Below are 24,324 nucleotides of genomic sequence, written 5' to 3' on the forward strand. Positions count from 1 at the left end.
CCACCGCCCCAGGGACACCCAGGGGCGACCCTGCTCTTGGGGCTGCCCTGCTGTGCATGCCTCCACACCCTTAAGAGCACCCTGATGTGATGTCCCACAGGTATGCCCTCCCCAGGTGTGATCCGTCCCGATGTTATTCCCAGATGTGACGTCCTCCTGTGACCTCCCCAAGAGTGACCCCCCTCCAATGTGATGCCCCCAAGTGTGAGGTCCCCTGGGTGTAACCCGCAGCTGTGACCTTCTCGCGTGGACCTCTCCCAGTGAGACCCCTTTCCCAAGATGCGACGCCCCCACGTGTGAGGTCCCCTGGGTCTGACCCGCAGCTGTGACACCTCATTTGCGCCCCGGCGTGACCTTCCCCCGTGACATCCCCTTGTAGCTGTGACCTTCCTAGCTGTGCGCCCCCCTCCCCCGGTCGCATCCCCGCGATGTGGGACCCCACGTGCCGCCTCCCCGCAGTGTGACTCCGAGGTCTGAGCGTCCCCCAGCCAGTTCCCCCCATCATGGTAGGGTCCCCCCGGTGTCCCCCCGCCCATCTCCGCACCTCTCGGCGCATGCTCCGCGCCCGCCCCTCCCCGCGCTCTGGCCGTTCTCAGCGGCAGCGGCAGGATGAAGGACCGGACCGGGGAGCTGCGTGCTGTGAGTGCGGGGCGCAGCCGGGAGGTGCGGGGAATACGGGGGATGCGGGCAGCCCTCTGCTCCCGCCGGGAACCGCCCGAAGCCGTCTTGGCCCCCCGTCCCCGAGCTGGGGCCGCCCTGCCCCGAGCGGCGGCGGCGGCGGCGGCGGCGAGGGGGGCTGGGCGGGAGCTGGGAGCAGGGGATGAGCCCCCCGGACATCGCCGGGGTGTCGGGGTGGGAGATGGGTTCCCCGGGCTGCGCCTTCCGCACCGCCGCGAACCGCTCCGGTTCTCCCGGCGCCGGGCGGCGGAGCAGCGATCTGCGCGGTACCCGCGGGCCGCGGCGGCCGAGCAGCATCACCTCTGCGAAGGCCGGATACAGACGGGTATTTGTACCGGGGCGGGCGGGGGCTGCCCGCGGGCCGCGGGGTCGTGCCGCGCCCGCCCCGAGCCGCTCCCGTTTTGCGTGTTCATCCTCCGGCGCAGCCGCTGCGGCGGGGCCGAGGAGCGCCTGCGGCCACTGCATCGCGGGAGACCCGGCAGGTGCCCCGGTGCCGTTACCGGGGCTGTCCGGGAGGCGTCGGGCTTCGTGTGCGGCCGCTCCTTCGTCCCGCGGAGGCCCCGAGTCCTCCGCGGTCCCGGAGCGCGGGCGGTGGGAGGTGGCGGCGGCTGCGTGCATGGAGCATCGGTGGAGGAGCCTCCGGTGCCCCCCGCTTCCCGTGTCACGGCCCCCTCTTGCACCCTCGGGGCCGCGGGGATGCTGCTGCCCACGCATGGGGCCGAGCTCTGCGGACAGCGGCAGTGACCGGAGGGGCAGAGCCCGAAATCCCGGAGTGCTGCTCCAGCCCCCGCCCCGTGCCACCCCTGGTCCTCCCTGTAGTGCTTTTTCGTTCTGGGTTTTTTTGGTTTCGGTTTTTTGTGGTTTTTTTTTTTTGTTGTTGTTGTTTTTGTTGTTGTGGTTGTTGTTGTTTTATTGTTGGGGTTTTTTTTGTGGATTTTTTTTTCTTAATTACTACACAGTTGGGGCTGCAGAGCTGCCTGGGATTGCGAGGGGGGTCTGTCCCGTGGGGAGGACCCCTGGCAGTGGGGACGAGTGTGGATGTCAAGTCTGGTCTGGCATCAGAGCTCCCACCAGGATCACTTGGCTGGGAATTTGGTTTGGTCTGGAAAACACCAGGAGGATGGAGCTGGGGTGACGCCAGCAAGGGGATGAGGGAGTGGCATTTGGGGTGACTGGGCAGCTCTGAATGCCCAGGGGTGACTGTTAGATGCCCGGGGTGGCTGTGGATCCTGGGGGAGGAAGAAGCTCCCCCAAGAGCCGCCTCCCCACTCTGCCTGGAAAGCACCCAAACATGGGGCTCTGTCTCCACCACCAGCACAGGCTGTGAAATGGGATTGAAAAATAGGCTTTTTAATAATAATAGTAAAAAGGAGCCTTGTGAATGTCCTCTTGGCAGCCGGCACTGGCTGAGAAGTGATGCCATGGAGTATTTTAAAATTTCTCTCTTCCTTTAAATACGCCTTAAGAAAAATAAAATGTGTTTTCGCCTCACTGCTGCTGCTGCTCCTTATTCATCAGCCTCATGCTGAGGGTGCAGCATTCTTCCCAGGGACTCCTGGGGATGAAGGAATGCTTTTGAGCATCTAGACGCCCTGAATCTGAGTGGGTGCCCCCTGTCAGGACTGCAGTGAGTGAGGTATCGTGGATTTACACCACAGAGGGACACAGGTAGGAGGGAGATGCTGCAGTGGACACGAAGTCAGGAGCGTTTGAACTTGTTTCCTCTCTGCTGCCTCATTAATAGCCTGGGTTGGTTCTTCCCATCTTAATACAGTGTCTAAATTCTGCCAGGGATGATAAAAAAGAAGGATTAATTAAAAAAGAGCTGGCATTGTTGGAACAGAGGAGGGGGATGCAGGGCGGTCACTGCTCTACAGAACAAGAGCTCCATGTCTTAATAGGATTTTTTAAATGGTACTTGAAATTCAAAATGCTAATCCCAGCTCTTTTCTGAATCTCGGTTCTGGTTGGGATCAGGCATGCTGGAGCTTATTCAGTGCCCTTGTGGGAGTAGTGCCCCCAGGCCTGCTCTGAACCAGGGACAGGAAATTTAACTTACAGGTGAAACATGTCCTCTTGTGGAGGAGAGCAGCTGAGGATGGGCAGTGCAGGATGCCTTGGATGAGGCTGGGCAGAGCTTTGTTTACAGCTGCTTCTGTGCAGGTGCCACAGCTGTGGCTATGGGTGATCTTTCCTGCCCATCTGGAGTGAGTTTGGAGCTGACCCCATTCCCCAACACCCCCAAAAGCAACCCTGATGAGATGGTGTGTACATGCAGGATTGTGAGAGTCCTATGGTGCTCCATCCTGCCATAGAGCTGACAGCTCAGTTTCAGCGAGACATTGGGATTTCCGGGATGCGACACAGGTCCCAATGGTAAAATAATTATGTATGGTGTTTTGAGAGTGGGAGGAAGTGAGAGAGATGTGCCAGATTATAGGATCACAGAGTGGTTTAGGTTGAGAGGAACCATCCAGTTCCAACCCCTCAGCCACTGGCAGGGACATTTTTTGGGGGGCGCTTTCCTTCTGTGCCTGTTGCTCATCTCCAGCAGCTGGTTTTGGGTGCATTTCTCCAGGGATGTTTGTGCATTTGTGCCGTGCCACTGCTCTCCCCAGCTGGCTGAATCCCCACTCCTGCCAGCCAAGTCCCTGCTCCCAGTGCTGCCTCCTGCCAGTGGGAGTTATGGGAGATGGGTGTTAAAAATAAAAGGGCCAGGTGGGCTCCAGGTCCAGCTCTGTGGATCCACCCGCTCACCTCCTGTGGCACTGTAATCTGCAGCAGTGCCCCAGGACTCACAGCCAGGCCTCACTCCATGCCTTCCTTTTAATTCCATACTGTTTCTACTGAGGCTTCCTCTCCTGGGGGTGCAAATGTGAAGTCAACCGCAGTTGCTGTTTGCAGAGGACAGGTCTTGTGCGTCTCCATCTTTTCCAGAACCCCCCAGCTGCAGAAGTCCCTATGGACCTTGGAGGTGAATGTATTTACTTGTTTAGATGCCATCTTCCTTTCCTTTGTTAACCCTCTTCGTTGCCCTAAGTGCTTTCGAGCTCTTCTGTTCAACCAAAAGGGTCATGTAAATAATTCAGCTGTCCTCTGTCCCTCCCAGTCGGGAGTGGGGCTGTCACGTGGCGGGTGACAGCTGGTGGCTGTGGCACGTCCGCAGCCTGCGCAGCTGCCTGCTCTGGCTGGGCTTGGCGGGTCTTAGCATTACTGAAATGCTTATTTTTTGGGGATAGGGAGGAGCAGAGCTGCCATGGCAGGTGAAACACCGTGGCTGCCCTCAGAGCATTCCTGGTCCCACAAGCACTGGGGCAGGGAAGCTGCTTCGTCTGCTCCCTTGGGGTCCTGGAACGGGAGGGGTGAGATGCCGATGAATCCTCCTGGGGTCTGCTGGGCTGGGCAGCTGGGCATGGAAGAAGGTGACAGGAATGATGTAGATGAGCCCCACATGATCCTGTGTGAGATGTTGTGCTCCCCAGCAGTTGAGAGGTCCTAGGTGTCCCTGTGCTACAGGGATGCTGTGGGTGCACCCTGTGGTAGGACAAGCCCAAAACTGGGAAAATCCTTTGCTATGCTTTAAACATGGCAGCATGCAAAGCCCAGACTCTAGGTCAGCTCTGGGTGGTATGTCATGTCCCCAACCTGGGAGGTGCCTGGTGGGGTGATGGACAGGATTTGGGGGACAGACAGACCTCAGAGGGGACACTGAGCCCCAGGGTCCCTTGTTGTGTGTTGGGGACCTTCAGGTCTGATGCATGGGGGTTTGGTGGTCTCACTGAAGTCAACTTGAATACGGGAATACTCTTGACCCACTGAGACCTGTTGTCAATCCGTGGGCACCAGAGAGTGATGAGAGTGATAATAAGTGCAGCCAGATACATCAGCTGTGTGCTGCACGTCTGAGAAGGCTGGAGCCAAAAGGGTTCAATCTCATCCCTGTTGTTTTAATTGAAGTGTCTTTGTGCGTGAGCTGCTCGGAAGCTGTACAAATGTTTGTTTTGCCATGTATCTCCCCGTTAACAAGATTTCTCAGGAAATATGCAAAATAATCACTACAGGCAGAACATGTACTGTAAGGCTGATTAAGCTAAGTACTGTGATAAACTGCTTCTTCCAGAAAGTTATGTATATTGGCAAAAAGGAGGAGAGTGAGCCCAGGTGGAAGACCAGGAAGACAGAGTGTGTGGTATTGTCCTGGCTCCGGGTGACCTGAGCACACCTGCCTCATGGGACTGCTGGGTGTCCTTGCACCGTGGCGTCTGCAGGATGATCCTGGAGGAGATGCGTGGGGAGGGGAGAGCAAGCGGAGGACAGCATGGGAAACAGAGATGGAGCAATGCTGTGTCAGGAGCAGACCAGGCGCAGGGCCAAAGAGGCTGTTCTTGTTAAGAAAAATAGGAAACGAGGCAACTGTGGAAGCTCAAGGAGTACAAAGTTTTGCTGAGCTGGAGGGAGGGGAGAGGGCAGGGGTGATGTGTCACAGGCTACTTGCACTTCTGCACCTCTGCCTGTGCCCCTGCCTGCAGTGGCCAGAACCAGGGCTGGAGTTGGAAATGTGGGCACTGCTTTTGCCCCCCAAATCAGGGAGCAGACTTATGGCTGTGAGCAGGGGACAGGCTGTGGCATGTGGTGTGTCATGGGCTCACAGAGTGGTTTGGGTTGAAAAGGACCTTCAAAGACCATCTAGTTCCAACACGCCTACCATGGGCTGGAACGCCTTCCACTAGACCAGATTGCTCTGAGCCCTCTCCAGCCTGGCCTTGAACACTTCCAGGGATGGGGCTGACACAGCAGACAGACTTCTAGGTGCTCAGATCCCACATGAGGGATGTTCTGAAACATCTTTCAGCCTTTTTCAGTGATACTCTGAGTATTTTCTGTAGCGATGCAGCTGCTCTCCCCTGGCTGGATGGTCTCTTCCTCCATCACCTTTTGCAGGAGTGATGGAAGTAGTGAGTGGAGCCCCAGACATCTGCTGGCCAAAAGCTGTTCTTGGGGACATCCAGAGGAGAATAGGAAGTCCTTCTGCTCCAGCAGCCCTGGAGAGCTCCGGCTAAAGAAAAGTTTCCCCCCAGTCGCCAAGGAACCTTCAAAGAACCATGTCATCCAACCCTATTGCCATGGGTTGGGATGTCTTCCTATAGACCAGCTCCTGACTGGTTGTAGAATTCCAAATCTCCTGCCCAAATTGTGTTCATTTGCTCCTAGCCCAGTATATTCCTTCTACAGGAGAAGGTTCCTCCCCTCTTCTGCGTCCTCCTCCTCAGGCATCCACCAGCACCTCAGGATACACCCGAGCACAGGGGACAGACCTGGCTGTGCCACGTCAAAATCTGCTGCAGGGTGGGACTGAACTTTCTGTTAACAGTGCAGTGTTCCAGATTCTAGTGAATACTTGCAGACCCAGGTTTCTTTTCATGGGAAATAACTAAAAATGAAATTTTCTGCTCACAGTCCTGTGAGCTTTCAGGGCCACTGTGGCCACTTCCATCCTGCTGTACTTCTGCTGATGTGTGCTGCAGGTTTGCCAGTATGAACTCTGCCTTTTTCTCTGCCATTGCTGGTCTTCCATCAGGTCCTGTCAGACTTTGGGTTTGTGTATGAAATGATTGTTTGCTTTGGTTTTCCAGAGGACCTTTGCCTCTTGGGAGGATCAGTGTCTCACCTGGATGGTGCTGAGGTTCTTTTACAGGGTCTAGACAAGAGCACCAAAGAAGTGCCATTGAGCTTCCATGACCATGTGAGCAACCTGGTTTGGTGGAAGGTGTCCCTGTGCCTGGCAGGGGGTTGGACTGGAGCATCCTTGAAGGTCTGTTTCAAATCAATGCATTCCATGAGTGCCTGTTTGTAGGTAGGGTAATGGGATTTGAAGGATAACCATTTTATGGACTGTGTTGATCCCACAGCCATGGGAACTGTGGTACTGCCTGTGTCACCTTCTCTGCCTGAGGCTTTCCTTCTGTTTTCACTGACAATTTCCACAGTGTCACTAGTGGGCATCACCAGGGCTTGGTGACGTTGGCAAACACCAAAGCATGGTGATGATCCCAGCGGAGACCTCACTGAGTGCTGAGCCTGGTGAATACATAATGGAGTGGAGATAAGAGATGAGTGCTGTGGCTGCAGGTCCTTCTGCTGCTCATGGGAAGCTGTGGTCTGCACAGGAGCTGTAACAACGATGATGCCACTTAGAGGATGTTAAGAAATTAATTTCGGATTATTTAAATCTGTTTTTAGCCAAGTTATTCTTTAGCCATGACTGTAAATTTGTAAAGTACTGGCTGTAAAGTACGGGTGCTTTTCCAATTGGTCATAGTGCTGTCCATGTTTCAGAGCTATAGGAAGTCAGTGAGTTTGGCTCATTGCCCTCTCCAGGACTGATGGCAACTCTGTCACCTCTGACGCTTGTTCTTCAGAGTTAAGGAGAATTTTACCTGTTTGCTTTTAAAACTGAGCTTAAGAGTGACTATGGCTCTGATAAAAGGCTTGGACTTTGTGCCAAAGGCTGGGAATTATTTTGCAGCAACGCAAGCCAGCGCCTAAGGACAAAACTCTTGGAAATCATGCTCTCCCTTGCACTGCTAGTGTTGGAAATTGGAAATACCACCTGACTCATGCAGGTGTTGCTGAATGCTGAAGTCATCTGTGCCTTGGACTTCTATTCATTAAAAAAAATTTTTAATGAGAAGGTATGGGCTGTTTTTGGTGAATATTAGAATTGTAGAATCGCTTAGGTTAGGAAACCCCTCTAAGATCCAGCTGTTTCCCCAGTACTGCCAAGGGCAGCACTAACCCCAAGTGCCACAACTACACATCTGTTAAATCCGTATAGGAATGGTGACTCCACCACTGCCCTGCACAGCCTGTGCCCTGGCAACTGGGCTGGACAACCCTTTCCATGAAGAAATTTTCCCCAGTATCCAGCCTAAACTTGCCCTGGCACAATTTAAGGCCATTTCCTCTTGTCCTGTCCATTGTTGCCTGGGAGCTAAGCCTGACCCTCACCCGCCTCCACCCTCCTGTCAGGGAGTTGTAGAGAGGGAGGTCCCCTCTAAGCCTCCTTTTCTCCAGGCTGAGCCCCCCCAGCTCCCTCAGCTGCTCCTGGTGCTCCAGACCCTTCCCCAGCTCCATTCCTTTCCTTGGACATGCTGCAGCATCTCAATGACCTTCTTGTTGTGAGGGGCCCAAAACTGACCCCATGATTTGTGGTGCCTCAGTAGTGTCCAGCACAGGGGGACAGTCACTGCCCTGGTCCTGCTGGACACATTATTTCTGATACAAGCCAGGTACCGTTGGCCTCTTGCCCACCTGGGCTTATGTTCAGCCACTGCTGGCCAGCACCCCAAGGCCTTTCCCAGCTTTTCAGTGACTCTGCCCCCAGCCTGGAGAATTCCATGGGGTTGTTGTTATGCAAATACAGGACCTGACACTTGGCCTTGTTGAATGTCACAGAATTGGCCTTGGCCCACTGATTCAGCCTGTCCAGATCCTTATGCTGATCCCTCCTGCCCTCCAGCAGGTCAGCATCTCACCCAGCGTGGTATCTTCTGCTGAGGGTGCTCTCGATCCCCTTGTCCACATCATTGATAAAGCTATTAGACAGGAGTGGCCCCAACATTGATGCCTGGAGAATACCACTGGTGACAGGCAGCCAGCTGGATTTAATACTGGAATAGGACACAGCTGAGTTTGGGGCCTGTGTGCCATGGAATGGCCAATTTATCGTGGTGCACAGCTGTACTATATGGTCTGCAAAAAGAGCTGAGGCTGAGACCACAGATAGTTTAAATCATGGTCTTGGGGGTTCAGCTCTTCAGGGCTGTCTCCTGGGAGCATACCCTCTGGCTCTCCTTACCCTCAGCCTTGACACCACCTCCCTGGAAACCTTGAGGAGTAGGACTTCAGCCCTGCTTGAAGGGCTGGTTTTGGCTGCTGCAGATGCCTAAAGCAAACCCTGAAGTATGGGGAGGTCAGGGCAGCCCCACAGTGGGGGACTCGTTTGGTGGGTGGGAGACCCGGGGGTGCTCTGGACCTTGTCCAGGTGAGGCTGTGCTGAGCTGCCCTTGTACTGCCAAGCATCACAGAGCTAGGCTGGGATGTTTCCAGGGATCTGGGCATCTGTACACTTTCCTACGTGTCATTTAGGCTCTGTGAGATGGCTGAGATGTCAGTGCTTCTTGCTGCTGAGCTATTCTGACCTTGTCCTTCCTTGCACATCTGCATGCCAGAATGAGCTGCAGTGGGAACTCTCGGTGTCAGCAGCAGTGCCCTGGGCTTGGGGGTTTGGACATGGGGAACGAGGTGACTGCTGTTGGGTGTTGGACCCCCGTGTGCCACTCCATGTGGGGACACGATCCTGGACATGACCCACAGCTGCTCAGAGGCATCCCCAGGAGCAGCCCGTGCATCCCACCGTGTTCTGGTCTCAGTACAGAAAGGGCATCATTTTACAAAGCAAGTCAAGCCCAGATGGCTGGAATCTCTTTGGCTGGGCAGAGCAGCATGGAGGTGTTTGTAAATAAAAACAAACAGATGCAGCCTGGGAGTGAAGCCGGTGAGCAGCCTCCTGCATCTCAGGGATGAGGCCTTTCTTTGCTTAACTGAGTGGTCCCTAAAAGGGGGATGGCAGCTGGTGTGGCTTTTTCTTTCCCTTGTGCTTTTGTGAGGCTTGCCTTGTCTCTGGCAGGGTGGGAGGCAGCGTGGCCTGAGCTCATAGTCCTGTGGGGTGCTGGAGGCAGGCAACGGCTCACTGCCTGCTCAGGCAGAGATGTTTCCCAGGAAAATGTGCCAGCAGGGGTTGGTAGAGGGAGGTGCCTGGGTTCAGATGTGCCCAGCAGTGGCTGAGCCTGTTGTTCCTCTGCCCTGCCTCTGCTGCCTGCACCAGCTCCCTGGATGCATCTGGACATGGTCAAATCCATCTGCAGCACTGACAGGAGAGGACAGGAACTCGAGTCTGCATGTGGCCACTGCTAAGGTGACAGAGACCTGGTTATGCCCTGCACAGCCCACCCTGCCATCTTTGCTGTTTGGAGGAGAGCAGGCATCAAGTCTTTTCAGGTGTTCTGTGCTCCTTTGCCTCTTTCAGAAAGTGCTTGGAGAGGTAATGGGGTGGATTGGAACCATGGGGATGTAATTTGCTCAATAATGAATTTATTAGCATGTGCTGGTTGCAAAAGCCACAGAGCCAGGATGTTTCGGAGCTCTGCATGTCTTCCCATCCACTACTCCTCTTTGTCAGGGGTGGTATCACAGTTCGTCTCTGCCTCCACTTGGGATTTTGACCCTTGTGGAGGGCACTTTGAACCCTGTGAGGTTCTGAAAGCTGCTGGAGGAGCTCTGACTGACCTGCCCTCCCCATCTAGCTCCTGCTGCTCAGTGGCACTGAAGAGGCAGTGGCTCCCAGAGCCATCCCAGCTGCCGGTGTGGTGCCCACACGGTGCCACTGCTTGGCCTCTGGCAGTCTGGAGAAATAAATACCTTGCAAAAGAAGGGTTATCCTCACCTACCCTGTGTGGGGGAAAAAAACCTGGAAGCCCTGGGTCTCTGGTGCTGCCTGACAGTGCCTGAGGCAGAAGTGGAGGGGCACTGGGAGGATGGTGTGCCCAACATGGGGAGTTCCCAAGCTGGGGAATTGTTTGCTGCTTGTGCTGAGCAGCACTTGCTGGTAGGTTTGCCTGAGACAGGAGCTTTCCATGTGACTTTGGAAACCTGGGATGCTCACAGCTGGATTGTGTGAAGCCAAAACACTGTTGGCTGTGTGATGCTTTTTGTTTCCTTTGGAAAGTTTTGGTCTTGTACCTACTTTTGTACTAGAATTAATCATGGGGAGACACCTCAAGCTTGGGGTAGAGCAGTGAGGGCCAGAGTGGAGGGAGATGGTAGGAGCAGCTGATCCATCAGTGCCCTGCATCCTGTGAGCTGTTCTCCCAGTGGCATCTCCTCCGGTTCCAGTCCAAGTCACCCATTAGTGGACGTAGCTGCTGCTTCCTGGCTCAGGGGCTCGGGGTGGTGGGGTGGGACGATCTGCCTGACACCGGGGGTCAGAGGCAGTGTGGCACCGAGGGTGTTTCCAGTGACGTGTGTTGGACAGATGGTGCCCTTCTCCAGCCCGGAGTGACAAGTGACATGTGCCCTCCTGACCAGCAGGCTCCATCTGTGTAATTTCCTCTTCACAGGGCTTCTGGCTGGGCTCTGTGCTGCTCCTCCTCTCCAGTGCCTGCCCTAAATAACATCTCTCTGCCTGTCCATCAGCCTCTGTGCTCCCAGGAGTGGGCTACCCATAACCAGGAGTGCCTCCGACAAGGCTGTGTGTAGATTTGGCAGAAACCCTTCCATGGGTGGTGGATCCCCTTTCTTCAGGATTTCTGGGTATGGTAGGGTCCAGTTGGCAGCAGGGATAGGACTAGGCAGGAATGTGGTATCCTTTGGGCAATGAGCCAGGCCTGTTTTGGATGTGGAAGGGACAAGGAGAGAGGAGCATCTTGGCAGGTACCCTGCTCTCCTGCTGCTCTTCCTCTGCTGCCAGTCCCTGGCCTGCCTGGTTGCCGTACAAGCCTGCATTTAAAATTAACAGTGGGAATACTCTGCTCACAGGCTTCAAAAAGGGGCTCAGAATTATGGCAAATTGAGATCCTGCCAGAATGATGGCAAGAAAAGCTGGCTAGGGTTGTGAGGAAGGTGTGCTGAAGGTGCGTTTTTCTGTACAGGGCCGCAGAGGCTGACTGGTGCTTCCCATCCAGTTCCACCTCCCTGCCATGGGCAGGGACACCTTCCACTGAGTCCAGGTTGCTCCAAGCCCCATCCAACCTGGCCTTGGACACTTCCAGGGTTGGGGCAGCCACTGCTTCTCTGGGCAACCTGTGCCAGGGCCTCACCACCCTCATGGACTGACATTTCTTCCCTATGTCCAACCTGACTCCACCCTCCTCAGTTCAACACCATTGTCCTGTGCTGGGACCCCAGAGGTGGAGGCAGCTCCAGGGTGTCTCAGGAGAGTGGAGCAGAGAGGGAGCATCCCCTCCCTCCCCTGCTGCCCACACTGCTGGGGATGAGCCCAGGAGACACTTGGCTTTCTGTGCTGCCAGTGCTCATGGCCGGGTCATGTCCCATTTGTCACCCACCAGAATCCCCTGATCCATCCCCACAGGGTGCTCTCAGCCCCCTTTCCTTTGACTCCTTCCTGTACATGACAATCCTGTTGGGTGCATGGTGAGGTGGCAGGAGCTGAAGGCAGGACATATGTCCCTCCATCTGTGGGGGCTGGTGTGGATGTCCTTGTCCCTGACATGGAGAGGCTTAGCAGGGTGGGGGGAAGAAAGATCCCCTGACCTGACGACGTGTCCAGGGCGGTGTTTGCGTTATCAAGTGCGTCTTCCATCACTCACAGTGTGTCCCCCCGGGATCTTGGCATTATCCAAGATCCTGGGGGGTGTAGCTGGGGGTCTGTTGTAATTGCCCATCCAATGGGCTCTCGGTACCACCCACCGAAGTGTGTGATGCTTAAAAGCTGTTGATGCTTAAAATCAAGCACAAGCCAAGCAGGCATTCGTGATATGTGAAATGGAATGTGAACATGGATGGTAGTTGTATTTCTGTATATCTGTATTCCTAGCTTTAGGATATGGTTCTTTGTGACCTCCTTGATGGTGAGCCTGCCCATGTGCTGTGGGTGCTGGGGGAGTGGTTGGGATGCTCTGGGAGCAACGGAGCATTTGTCGGCATTGCTCTGGAACCAGTTGTTGACCCCAAGTGGACCTGAGCTTACAGCCAGGCTTGCTGCTGGCTGAAGGAATGCCGCCGGGGTTGGGACTGGAGGGTGACAGCTGTCACTGTGCTCAGACGGTTTTGCTCCAAGGCTGGAGCAGTGATGACAGGGGGAGGGACTGGGCTGTCTGGTGGCACTGGCGTGCAGGAAGGATTTAAAAGAGCCTGCAGCCAAATCCTGCCCTTGACTCCAGGGAGATGTGGGAAGTGTTGTATGCGGTCATGTATCCAGCTCTGCCCAAAGCCTGAGCTGTGCTTTGGCTCTCGATGCCGGACTGCGATGGCTGCAGGGAATGGGAGAGGTAGTGTGGACCTGCTGTGAGCAAACTGCTGAATTTTGAAAGCAAAAAGCTTCAGAGAAGAAGCTGGTTCTGCCTGATGCAGAGGGCAGTGCCTGCTGCAGGGATTGTACAGCCCTGGCTTGTACCAGCACCTCTGTAGCCAGTGGGACCAGGGCAGTGACCATCCCCTGGGCTGGGCACTGCTGAGGCATTTCAAATCATGGGGTCAGTTTTGGGCCCCTTGAAAAGGAAGACGTTGAGGGGCTGAAGCATGTCCAGAGAAGGGAACAGAGCTGGGGAGCGGTCTGGAGCACCAGGAGCAGCTGAGGGGCCTGGGGGGGCTCAGCCTGGAGAAAAGGAGGCTTAGAGGGAACCTTCTTAACTCTCTACAACTCCCTGACAGGAGGGTGGGGCCAGTTGAGGGTCACTCTCTTTTCCCAGGTTATCAAGTGACAGGAGAAGAGGAAATGGCCTCACATTGCTCCAGGGGAGGTTTAGTTTGGGTATTAGGAAAAATGTCTTCACAGAAGGGGTTGTCAAACCCAGGAACAGGCCATGCAGGGCAGTGGTGGAGTCACCATAACTAGAGGGATTTAAATGTACCAACCCATTCCCAGGCTGGCAGCTTTGGCCATGCCCCAGCCTCACTGTGCCAGCAGCCCATGGCCTGAGTGGCTGTGGTGCTGCAAATGGGAACAATTTCAGATTTTAGGGCACAGTTTTCTGTGCCCACAGAGTGATGGGTAAGAGCAGCACCATGCCTGCTTTTCCTTGTCAGGTGAGATTTTCACCAGAATTGTGGCAGCTCTCTGATCACAAAGGCTCTGGATAACCATGAATGGGATAACTGCGTGAGTGAGTTACCCAGGCAAAAAGTGCCACAAGTGGTGGGAAGGCTGAAAGCTGAGGTTTCCTCTGGATGATACCACCCAAATCAGTCACTGTAGGGTAGAAAGGGAATTTTAGGGGATAGGATAGATATTTCATCTGGCTTATTTCAGTGTAAGAGGGATCTCTCTGGAGATCTGGTAGTGGCTACCTCTCTGCAGAGTGCTGAGGGGCCATGGGGTGATGTGTCTGCAAAAAGTGCAATCATTATGAGATGAGCGGAGGCAGTCCTGCCTTATATCTCCATTCCACTGGCTTCTTCTCTCTTGTAAAGATGGAGTAAGAAGAAACTTTTCCACCCTGTTAATTTTCCATTTCCCTCCATTGTGTAGCTGCTTTGGATAATAAATCTTTTAAATGTCTCCTTATGCGGAGGACTGTAATTTTTCCTTCCATCGAGAGCTTGCATCTCCTGCCTTTCTGGGACAGGAGGTGTTTTCATCTCTGGTGACAGTGACACACATGCTTCTGCAGACAAGGACAACCCCTCATTTGCCTGCTGTGACTTTACTAGTTCTGCTGTATTACCTGTTTGCTCCCACCTTTCCTGTACTCTGCAGCACTACTTTTATTTTCCCATCACAACATCCCTCATGTTTCCCATTACAGCATCCCTTGTGCTTTCCCATGTGGCAGCATTCCTTGTTTTTACCACCATGGCATCCCTTATGTCTTCCCGACATGGCATTCCTCATGTTTTCCCATTGCAGCATCTCTCATTTCCCATTGCAGCTTCCCTCATGTTTCCCATTGCAGCTTCCCTCATGCTTTCCTGTGGCAGTATCCCTCATGTTTCCCATCACAGCATCCCTCGTGTTTTCCCATCATGGCATCACCCATGCTTTCTCCCATGGCAGCATTCCTTGTGTTTCCCATGGCAGCATCCCTCATGTTTTCCCATCACAGCATCCCTCATGCTTTCCCATGGCAGCATCCCTTGTGCTTTCCCATAGCAGCATTTGTAGTGTTTCTTGTGGCAGCATTCCTGATGTATCCCATAGCAGCATCCCTTATGTTTCCCATGGTGGCATACCTGGTGTTTTCCCATGGGAGCATCCCTGGTGTTTGCCATTGCAACATCACTCATGTTACCTATCACAGCATTCCTTGTATTCTCTCGTCTCAGCATCCCTTGTGTTTCCCATCACAGCATCTTTCATGCTTTCCTGTTACAGCATCCCTCGTGCTTTCCCATCACAGCATCCCTCATGTTTTTCCAGTCGCAGCATCCCTTGTATTTCCCATCGTGACATCCCTCATGCTTTCCCACTGCAGCATCCCTGGTGTTTTCCCATGGTGGAATCTGTGGTGTTTCCCATTCCTGCTCCTTGCAGAGCTGGTGTGCTCACACAGGACTGAGGGTGCTCTTGAAGTTCCCACTCCATGGATGTGGGGTGTCCTTAGCTGTGTCCTATGCTCCCTGCAGAGGTCGTACCACGGGGCGCTGGCTGCCATGGTGTTTTGGCCATACCTCACTGCTCAGTGTTTAGCTCTCTGCTCTCTCAGAGTCCTGGGAGCTTGGAGTGTCAGTGCCTGGGGTGTCCTTCACTTTGGCTAGTGTTTGCCCCAGCTCCTTTGAGCAAGTGAGCACAGGAGAAGGGGAAGACGCCCTTGAGAAGCTCCTTGAAATAGAGCCGTGAACTCTGCAGCAAGCACTTGCTGATGCCTCTCTTCCTCTGTGTTGTTGCAGGCAAAGGACAGTGACGACGATGATGAAGTCACCGTCAGCGTGGACCGGGATCGCTTCATGGATGAGTTCTTTGAGCAGGTGAGAGGTTTGTTCCTCCCATGCAGCTTTGAAGCTGCTTCAGACCTTTCTGCTAGCACCAGGGCAGGTTGTGGATGGTCCAGGCTTCCCACTGCCACTGGGGAGCAGTGCTTGGGATGGGTCTGAGGGTCCTGCCCTGGCTGTTGCTGCTCAGTTGATGCTCAGGGTTATGCTGAGTGCTGAGCATCAGGAACCTGGCTTCCCTGCAGACCTGAGGCTGTGCTGCCCTATGGATGCTTTCCTGCTCCCCCTGCTCCTCCAGAACCCAGCGAGGCTGTTGCCCAGGTGATGGGAGCAGGGGAGCCTCACACACAGCTCTCAGGCCTTCCCCCAGAGCACCTCTGCAGAGCAGCAGTCTCTGCATGGGATTGATTTAATTTTGTGCCTCCTGTTCCCAAACAAGAGGTTGTCTTCTGGCATGTGGGTGGCTGTAAGATCTGCATGCGGATTTTTAGCACACCCTTAGCATGGCATGTGTGTGGGGGGTGTTAAAATGGATCTGTGCAGGCAATGGAGTGGGAACTGGGATAAATCTGATGTGCAAGTGGAGGAAGATGAGCAAAGGGGTGGTCTGAGCTGAAGGAGAACACTGAATTAGAGGGTAAGCAGCCTGGCAGGCAGAGAGCACAGGAGAGGTTTCCCCTCTTGGCAATGCTGGTGTCTTCCTGTAGTACAGAAGTGCAGGGAAAATGCCAGAATGGATCTTTTGGAAAATGTGGCCTCCCTGGAATAGGGGGTGAGGATCAAACTGGGCATTTCTGGAGCTTTTTATGGAGCAAGGAGCCATGGGGGACTGAGCTGCTACCAGCCTGGTTTATGCAGCCTCAGCAGCGTTCTGCCAGAGGGGCAGTCTGGGAATAGATCTGATGCTGATTTATATAAATCCCAAAAGTTTCTCAGTGCATCACAAAGAATACAGGACATACAGTCTGTATTAAACTGCCGTGACTCAGAGCTGGCTGGTGGGATGAAGAAGGTCTGATTCCTCAGTGGTCATATAGTTTCCTGATGGTAAATATTTATCCAGGAGGATGTCTGATGTGGTTCAGACATGTCGTGGTTGCTTTGAAATAGGGTGTAATAATCCCTTCACTTTATAAAAGTCCAGGTCTGTCACAGACCACCTGTCTTGTTGTCTCACTCCACAGGTGGAAGAAATTCGAGGCTTCATTGATAAAATTTCGGAGAATGTGGAAGAAGTGAAAAGGAAGCACAGTGCCATTCTCGCTTCACCCAACCCTGATGAAAGTGAGTGAGCCGTGAGCTCCGTGTGCCCTGTGGGCACATGGCTTCACTGATGGGGTGGCTGGAGCCAGGCACAATTCCCTATGTCTGCAGGTGGCCATGGCTGAATGGTGAGGGAGAGCTTGGACCTGCCTGGTGACTGGTGGCTTTGAGACCTGGAGAGGTGGTGAGAGTCCAGTGAGGCTGCCAGAAGGGAATTTCTGAAAGTACGGGGCAGTGTGGAGGCTGGGAAGAGCAAGCGGCTGCTTTTGTGGTGGTTGGCTGTTGTCTTGCCCTGGCTGCCTGGGAAAGTCTGTGGATAGGGCAGAGCAGACCTAGTGTCACCTACTTGGCCCAGATATGTTACAGCTTCTCTTTGAGCCAGAGATGGGCACTTGGGACCTTTCATCTCTGTCCTGGGGACAATTTGTTGCTGGCTGGTCAAAGAGTCTATCCCTTGCAGACCTCTGTCTTCCTCAGTCTTGTCTTCCAGAGAAGAGGTTTGCTGCCAGGAGCTGGAGTTAGGGATTTGAGCACCCAAGAGATGGCAACATTTGAGTGCCTGGGGGATCTGGCAGAGTTAGAACTGCATACACGATGCTGTGGTCCCCTGTTCCCAGGTGGGAACAGTGCTCTCCCAGGGGAGCCAGAGGAGCTGGCTGTGGGGGCAGTGAGGTCAGCAGAGGCTTTCCAGCTTCAGTGTCTGCAAAACCCTTCCTTGCTGTGGAATGGGTGGGTCTGAGGGCTGAGCTGTGTAGGGAGAGCAGGGTTGAGCACTGCAGAGTGGGGCTGGACTCTGCCCAGGAGTCACTGGAACAGCTCTGCTGCCTCAAGCTCTGCCTTCAGTGTAGCAGTGAGCCCAGGTGGCTCTCCTTTGCCCACCTCCATCGTGGTGCTGGTGTCACAGGGGTGTTGGGTGCTGGAGGTTTGACCCTGCAGGATGGCCACTGGCAGCCCTCATTTTGGCAAAGGTGTTGCTTCTATGGGCTGAGCCCTGCTCGTGCTCCCAGTGCTTAGAGGCTGGAAAACTGAGACCAGGTCTCTCTCTGGTCATCTTCCCTCCTTCCATCCACTTCTCATTTGCCCAGTGCAATTCCATGTCTGCTTGTGGAATTGTTCCTAGAGGTCCCAGGAGGGTGGCCCCATACCCACTGCCCTGTGTCCAGCCCTATGTCAAATCAGTAGATACTGTAATTACTTGAAAGGACTGGCCCTTCCTTAATTGTCTCAGACTCCCCTCTCCTGGCAGCTGCTCCTCAGCTAAAATTTCCTTGGCCAAGAATGGAAGTGAGGGATTTTCTCAAGGGAATTCACATGTCTCAGGCTGTTGCTCAATCATCCTCCAGGCTCTTGTGCTTTCACTGTAAGATGTTGCAGTGTTCCTGTTTGGGGGTGTTCAGAAAAGAGCTGTCACTGCTGTGCTCTTGGCTGCTGCAGTGGCACGGGGTCCACTTGGGGCTGCAAAGGGCACTCATGGCCTAAAAGCATAATAGTCTATTTAAAAGTCTGAGATCTGCAGTGAACAGGATGTGGTGACATTCCCATGACTTCCAGAAGCATCCAGGACATTGGAAGTGCTCCTGGTTTTGTTTTACAGTGTTACTTTGCCTTGTGTCTTGGTTTGAAAGACAGGCGTCTGCTAAGGAAGGCAGGAGTCCTCCTTGGAATGGCAGATGCAACCCCCTTCCCTCCGAGTTATTATAATTTTGAAATCAAGGGGGCTTTTAGGCAAAGATGTGGGAAATAGGAATAACAGTTCTTTACTGATATATATATAACCAGTCAAACAAACAGCAATAACTCTGGCAGTAACAGCGAACAATCCCAAACCCAGCCCCAGCCTTCTCGGCTGTCAGGCCCTTTCCCCTCGGGTGCAGTTCCGCTCGCAGCCGGCAGGGGCGCTGGCGGCTCCCGGTGAGCAGGGCAGGTGCGATGGTTCCCCCGCGGCTGCAGGGGGCGCTCCGGAGCGAGCTCGGGGAGCCCGCGGCACCGGTGCCCTGGGATCCCGGGAAGGGATGGAACAAAGGCCTCACAAACCCCTGGGCAGCCGATCCCGGTGTCCGGCCAGATAACAGCTGGAACAGCAGGCTGGAACAGCAGGGACGAGCACAAATCCCGGGTGGCAGACGAGGTGTATCCAAACGGGGATCCCCCGCAGGTCTGGGCAGGCAGGGCGAGCACGGCTACAACGCAGCGAAGGCTCGAAGCAGCGGCGGGGCAGGGCGGTCACAGCCCGGCTCCCGGCGGGGCAGGGAAGGCAGACTTGGGATCCCGGGGCTTCTCCAGCAGAAGGAAAAGCGGCTGAAGAAAGCAGGCTGAGACCGACTGACTACACACCCAGGTGAAACAAAAAAAGTAACCAGCTCTTTTGTTTTCCTTAAGTACCCAGCCATTTGTTCCCCTAGCAACATGTATGGGGGAAATTCCTTTAACAGAAAAAAAAAACCCCAAACATAAACCAGGAGAGCTCCTAAAACCCCAACACCTTGGTATTGTAGAGAATTCGGTTTGTCATACCAAGAATTTTTTGGACAGGAAGACCACACATTAATCTGAAATTAGTGATTTGTAGCATTGTGGTGTGTCCAGGAGGTATGGTAGGGCTCAGAGATGGATAGACTTAGAATCACAGAGTGCTTTGGGTTGGAAGGGACCTTCAAAGATCATCCAGTTCCACCTCCCTGCCATAGGCAGGGACACCTTAAGTCTAGAACAGTGGACCACTTGCTCCAAGCCCTGTCAGATCTGCCCTGGAACACTTCCAGGGATGGGGCAGCCACAACTTCTCTGGGCAACCTTTGCCAGCCCCTCACCACCCACACAGTCTGACATTTCTTCTCCATGTCCAATCTGACCCCACTGCCCCTTGTCCCAGCCCTTGGACCATTTTGGTGGCCACCTCTGGACCTGCTCTGCCAGGTCATTGTCTGTGCTGGCAGCCTCATCCCCACCCTCCTGTGTTCCTGAACCGACAGAGAACCTGCTAATTAATGCAAAGGCTATTTGTAACCCAGGGCTTTGAATTTATTGAGATTAATTTGGAAATCCATAAACAAGTTCCCATGAGGCACGGGAGGGGGATGGAGCCAAAGGACATTGAAATGTAGGTTGTGAGAGGCTAGTTTTGGGATGTGCTCACTCGGGTTTGCTGTTTAACATGACAGGGAGTGACACCTGGGATGGCCATCAGGGCAAGATATTGCTCTCTGCAGGGATTTGGGATGCTGCTGGTCCCCTCTGGAACAGCACCTTGCTTATTTCTTAGTGATCTCTAAGTACTTTAGCATCATGTGGAACCTTCACTGCAAGATAATAGGAAATGTTCCTCCAGGAAACAAGAGAAGGTCACAGACTTCTCATCCTTGTCTGGAGGCACATGTGCTGTGCAGCTTGGTTTGGTGTGGGTGTTGCTTCTCTGTCAAAGATACAAGCTTATTAAACACCACCAGCATGTCCCTCCTGGAACTGGAGAACTTTGAAGTGGTGCTTTAGACTGGGGCAGAGCTGGGCTGGTAGTGTGGGAAACGGATTTGCAGTGATTGGCGTTGCTGTTGGAACACTGAGTGGAGGGAGGGATGGATGGAGAGATGTGTAGTGGCTGCTGGTGAATAGCTGCTTTCTCAGGGTCAGTAATAGAAGAGAGGGACTCCATGGGTACAGTCCCACTGGAATCTGCTTCTTAAATGGCTGTGCTTAGGCAAATGCAAGCCCTTGGTGTCCTTCATTTGCAGGAGAAAGTGAGGTCCAGGTGTCTGTGTGAGACCTGGATTTACCCACCTGCCTGGCGTGCAGAAGTGCATGTCTCAAGGAAGGGCTCATCCCTCCCTTCCTGCTGATCCCTCTTCTGGCTGCACAGACTGTTCGTGGATCTGCCTTGCCACTGCTGCCTGGGCTTATTTTGGAGCCCAGTGGATGGGCAGCTGGCTGGCTAGCTGGCTGGCTTTGCCGCTGGGCCAGTGAGGTGACAGCCCACGGCTCCAGCAGGTTTGGATCCGGCTGCAGGGGCACCAGGAAGGTCTCCCCACCCAGCTGGGCGGTGTTGTGGTGGGACTGGGGTGGGCTTGGAGAAGCTGAGGGACCGTGTTCCTCCTTTGGTTGGGGTCATCGCTGTGCTGCTCCAGATTTGAGTCACGGCTCCTGGTAAACCCATTCCTAAAATCCTTCCCAGTGAGTGCTGTGACTGTTGTTGCTGCTGGTGCTGGAAGCAGCTACTCCTACTTGGTCCTTCATCCAGGCCGCATCCCAGAGGAGGTGGCTTTGGGTGGCATTCCAGCTGGCAAGGAGTGAAATCACATTTGCTTTTTTCCTGGAGTGGTCAGGAAGGGCTTCTCTGCCATTCCTCTTCTCTGAGCATTGCATCCCTCCACTGGCCATGCTCCATGGCTCTCCAGAGCTGTGTTATGTAACGAAGGCTGTTTGCTCAATGAATTGCCTCTGGGAACGTAAATCCTCAAATCCCAAGTCATGTCTCTCAGCCTGTCAGCTCAGCCCATCTCCGCAGGCTTTGGGAGACACAATAAATATTTCAGACCTGGAAGTAGGTCCATTACAGCTGCACCAGGACAGAAGGGGAGGTTCACTTCCATGGGCACTTGACCTGCAGCTTCATAATTTTAGCTGTGCAGGCTCAGGGTGGTGGCATTGGACACCAGGGTGCAGCGCCTGGGTGACTTTGTTCAGTCTCTCTTGGCTGCTGGGAGTTCCTTGGAGAGTGGCCTCTATTAGTCCTAGCAGACCATTTTCCGGTGGAGAGATGTGTCAGGTGGGCGAGGAGACAAGCTGTAGCTGCTCACTTCTGTCTGATGCTGTTGAGGTAGCACTGGCCTGTGCCAAAAAGACAATTTGGAGCTGTCTGGGTGCCGAGGTGCTGGCTGGACCCCTCTGAGCTGGCTCCGTGCTGTCCTGTAAACACAACCTCACCTCTCAGCACATCCTTTCAGTGTATGTCCCAGCAGGAAGCCCAATGTACTCCAAGGAGCTGCTACTCTGGTGCTGCTGGAGGGGCGAGGCTGGGGCAGGTTCCTGCTGGAGCTGCCCCCCTCAGACATGGCCTTCTGCCCTCTCAGCTCCGCTTCCCACTGTGCAGTGGTTTTCTGGGGCTACTTTCCTTCCGGTGCCTGGTCGCATGAGGGCAGGGAGGAGACTTTCTTGAAGACCAGGAGTTGCAGTAGTGCTGTGTTGGAGGCTGCAGGCTCAGGACTGTGTGATGCTCCTTTTGGGGGGGAGCAGTGGAGAGGACAGGTGAAGGTTTCAGCCTGACTTTGTTCTCCTGTCTTCTCTTTGCTCCTTCACCCTCTCCCAGCTTCCCTTGGATGGGAAATCAGAGACAGCCCAGACTTCATCAGACTTTGAAGATGAAACAAGTGTGGTCCCTGCAGAGCGAGGGATCTGGGGAGAAAGCAAAAGTAACGTGTCCTCCCCTATTCATCTTCTGCTCTCACCCTCCATCTGTAGCCTTAATGGAGCTGGGAGCTGCCCCTGCCCAGGCAGTCTGGCCTGAAGGAGGGATACATTCACAGAGTGGCTTGGACTGGAAGGGACCTTAAAGCTCCTCTCGTTCCAACCCCCTGCTGTGGGCAGGGACACCTTTCACTAGCCCAGGTTGCTCCAAGCCCCGTGCAATCCGCCTTAAACACTTCCAGGGATGGGGCAACCACTGCTTCTCTGGGCAACCTGTGCCAGCCCCTCAGGTCTGACATTTCTTCCCCATGTCCAACCTGACTCCACCCTCCTCAGTTCAACACCATTGTCCTGTGCTGGGACCCCAGAGGTGGAGGCAGCTCCAGGGTGTCTCAGGAGAGTGGAGCAGAGGGAGAGCATCCCCTCCCTCCCCTGCTGCCCACACTGCTGGGGATGAGCCCAGCAGACACTTGGCTTTCTGTGCTGACAGTGCCCATCACTGGGTCATGTCCATTTGTCACTCCCCAGAATCCTCCAGTCCTTCTCTGCAGGGTGTTCTCCATCCACCCCTTCATCTCTCCAGCCTTCCCCCAGTTTCTGCTGGCACTGGGGATTGCCCTGACCCAAGTGCAGACTTTGCCCTTGGATTAGTTGGATGTCAGGATGTGGAGTGGCTTTGATGGACATAAAATCACGAGTGGCCCAGGGAAGCTGGATGATTCTGGTTGCTTCTCGCAGCTCCTGGAGTGGGACTGAGGCTGCAGGACACACCAATGCAGCAGGTGGATGCCATGGTCCTTACCAGCAGCCTCAGTGGGGTGGAAAGGGCATGGTGTGGCAGTAGAGCCACAGCAGAGCAGATACTCATGGAGACGGGGGAACAGGTGCCATCTGCCCCTGTGGCTCTCAGCATCCTGCCTCTTTGCTTCCTGCTTCTCCCTCCTCCAGGCAGGTCCATAAGGGAATGTGTTCTCAGCCTGTCTTTTCACCCAGATCCGGTGCAGCTGTGGCTGCCTCTTATACCAAACCTGGTGTGTGGTGTAGAGACTGGAGGGGTGTTTGGTGCAGGGATGGAGGTTCCTCTGCTCACTGGGGGATCCAGGACCTCCCCGCCTGCCTCCAACACTTCACTTGGCCTGGCCATCCCTAGCAGTGCGGTGCTAATGCTAGCCATGGCCCTTATGGCAGTGCCACACTGTGCTCAGTTTACCTCAGGTGGCTTCATCCTGTCCCTGTGTCACACAGATACTTCTGTCACCCTTGCACACACTGCTCCAGCTCCATCTTGGAGGAGTTTTGTTTCTCCTGCCAGTAATCTTTGTTAAAGGGCCACTCTAGGACATACCCTCCAGTGGTCTTCTCATTTCCAGCCCAAGTCTGTTTACAATCGATTTATATACCAGCGTCAGCCCAAGAACAAATATATTTAGCTTAAAGAGCTGTTTGCCCTTCTGGCTTCATCCTGGCAGGTTGCTGCAGCAGCTCAGGTGTTTTGTGTAGGCTTTGCACAATCCCCACCTTCCCATGCCCCAGCACCTGCCCCGGCTCTGTTTTTAAAGGGATGGGGTACCCCAGGGTATAAGGTCTCCAGGACTTTTTGACCTGGCTGCTGGTCAGCATTTCTTGAGCTTTTCAGACTGGATTGCCCTTCACTTTCCCTGTGGAAGTTGGGATCTGTCTGTGTGGGATGGGCTGGGGTTTCCTGTGTTTGGGTGGTGGGTGCTGCGCTTGGCTAGCCACAGGCAATGTGTGTTTAAAGGACGTGGACAGAGCGAGGGCTGGCAGGTCATGGTGGCTCCTCTTGTGTGTGAGCAAGGGACTCGTCCATATGTCAGCTTGTGGACACAGCTGTCCAGGGCGTGATCAGTCCAGTCCTCCCTGTGGTCTCTGGGAACAAGCTGGCAAAATGCCACCCTTCAGCTCTAAACCAGCCCACTTCCTCCTGGCACTGGTCCAGCGGGTGCCATGGGGTGCAGGCAGAACAGGGGTGAGCGTGTTGTGGGTATGCTCAGGCCATGAGCGCCAGGGATGCCTAGGCCGTGAGTTTAGGGATGTTCAGGCCATGGGTGTGGGAACACTCATGCTGTGGATGCTCATGCTGTGGATTCAGGGATGCTCAGGCCATGGGTGTGGGGATGCTCAGGCCTTGGATGCAGGGATGCTCACGCCATGGGTGCCAGGGATGCTCAGGCCATGGAAGCAGGAACACTCATGCTGTTCCTCATCTTCCCTTTGCCACCACTGTGTGAGGCTCCCGCAGCTGTGCCATGCCCAGCATGGTGGCACCCACTGCTGGCCCTTGGGTGCTGCCCACAGGAA

The 24,324-nt window shown here is 54.4% G+C and overlaps 1 protein-coding gene across 4 annotated transcripts in view; it reads left to right on the top strand.

The window, feature by feature from the left end:
- Positions 1–537: 537 nt before the first annotated feature.
- The window catches only part of STX1A (syntaxin 1A), a 54,105-nt gene continuing 30,318 nt past the window's right edge, over positions 538–24,324 (top strand). For 2 of the 4 annotated variants that reach the window (XM_042025898.1, XM_042025899.1), the window contains exons 1-3: positions 6,272–6,490; positions 15,304–15,381; positions 16,530–16,629. In XM_042025898.1, the coding sequence (XP_041881832.1) occupies positions 6,287–6,490; positions 15,304–15,381; positions 16,530–16,629 (382 nt within the window). In that variant the 5' untranslated portion in view covers positions 6,272–6,286. Of the gene's footprint in view, positions 664–6,271; positions 6,491–15,303; positions 15,382–16,529; positions 16,630–24,324 lie in introns of those variants that run through there. The other 2 variants (XM_042025901.1, XM_042025900.1) reach the window with 2 other exon arrangements.

This window comes from Corvus kubaryi, unplaced genomic scaffold (genome assembly GCF_017639235.1).
Source record: "Corvus kubaryi isolate FWS band 111438036 unplaced genomic scaffold, C.kubaryi_AGA036_p1.0 37284, whole genome shotgun sequence".
Lineage (NCBI taxonomy): Eukaryota > Metazoa > Chordata > Aves > Passeriformes > Corvidae > Corvus > Corvus kubaryi.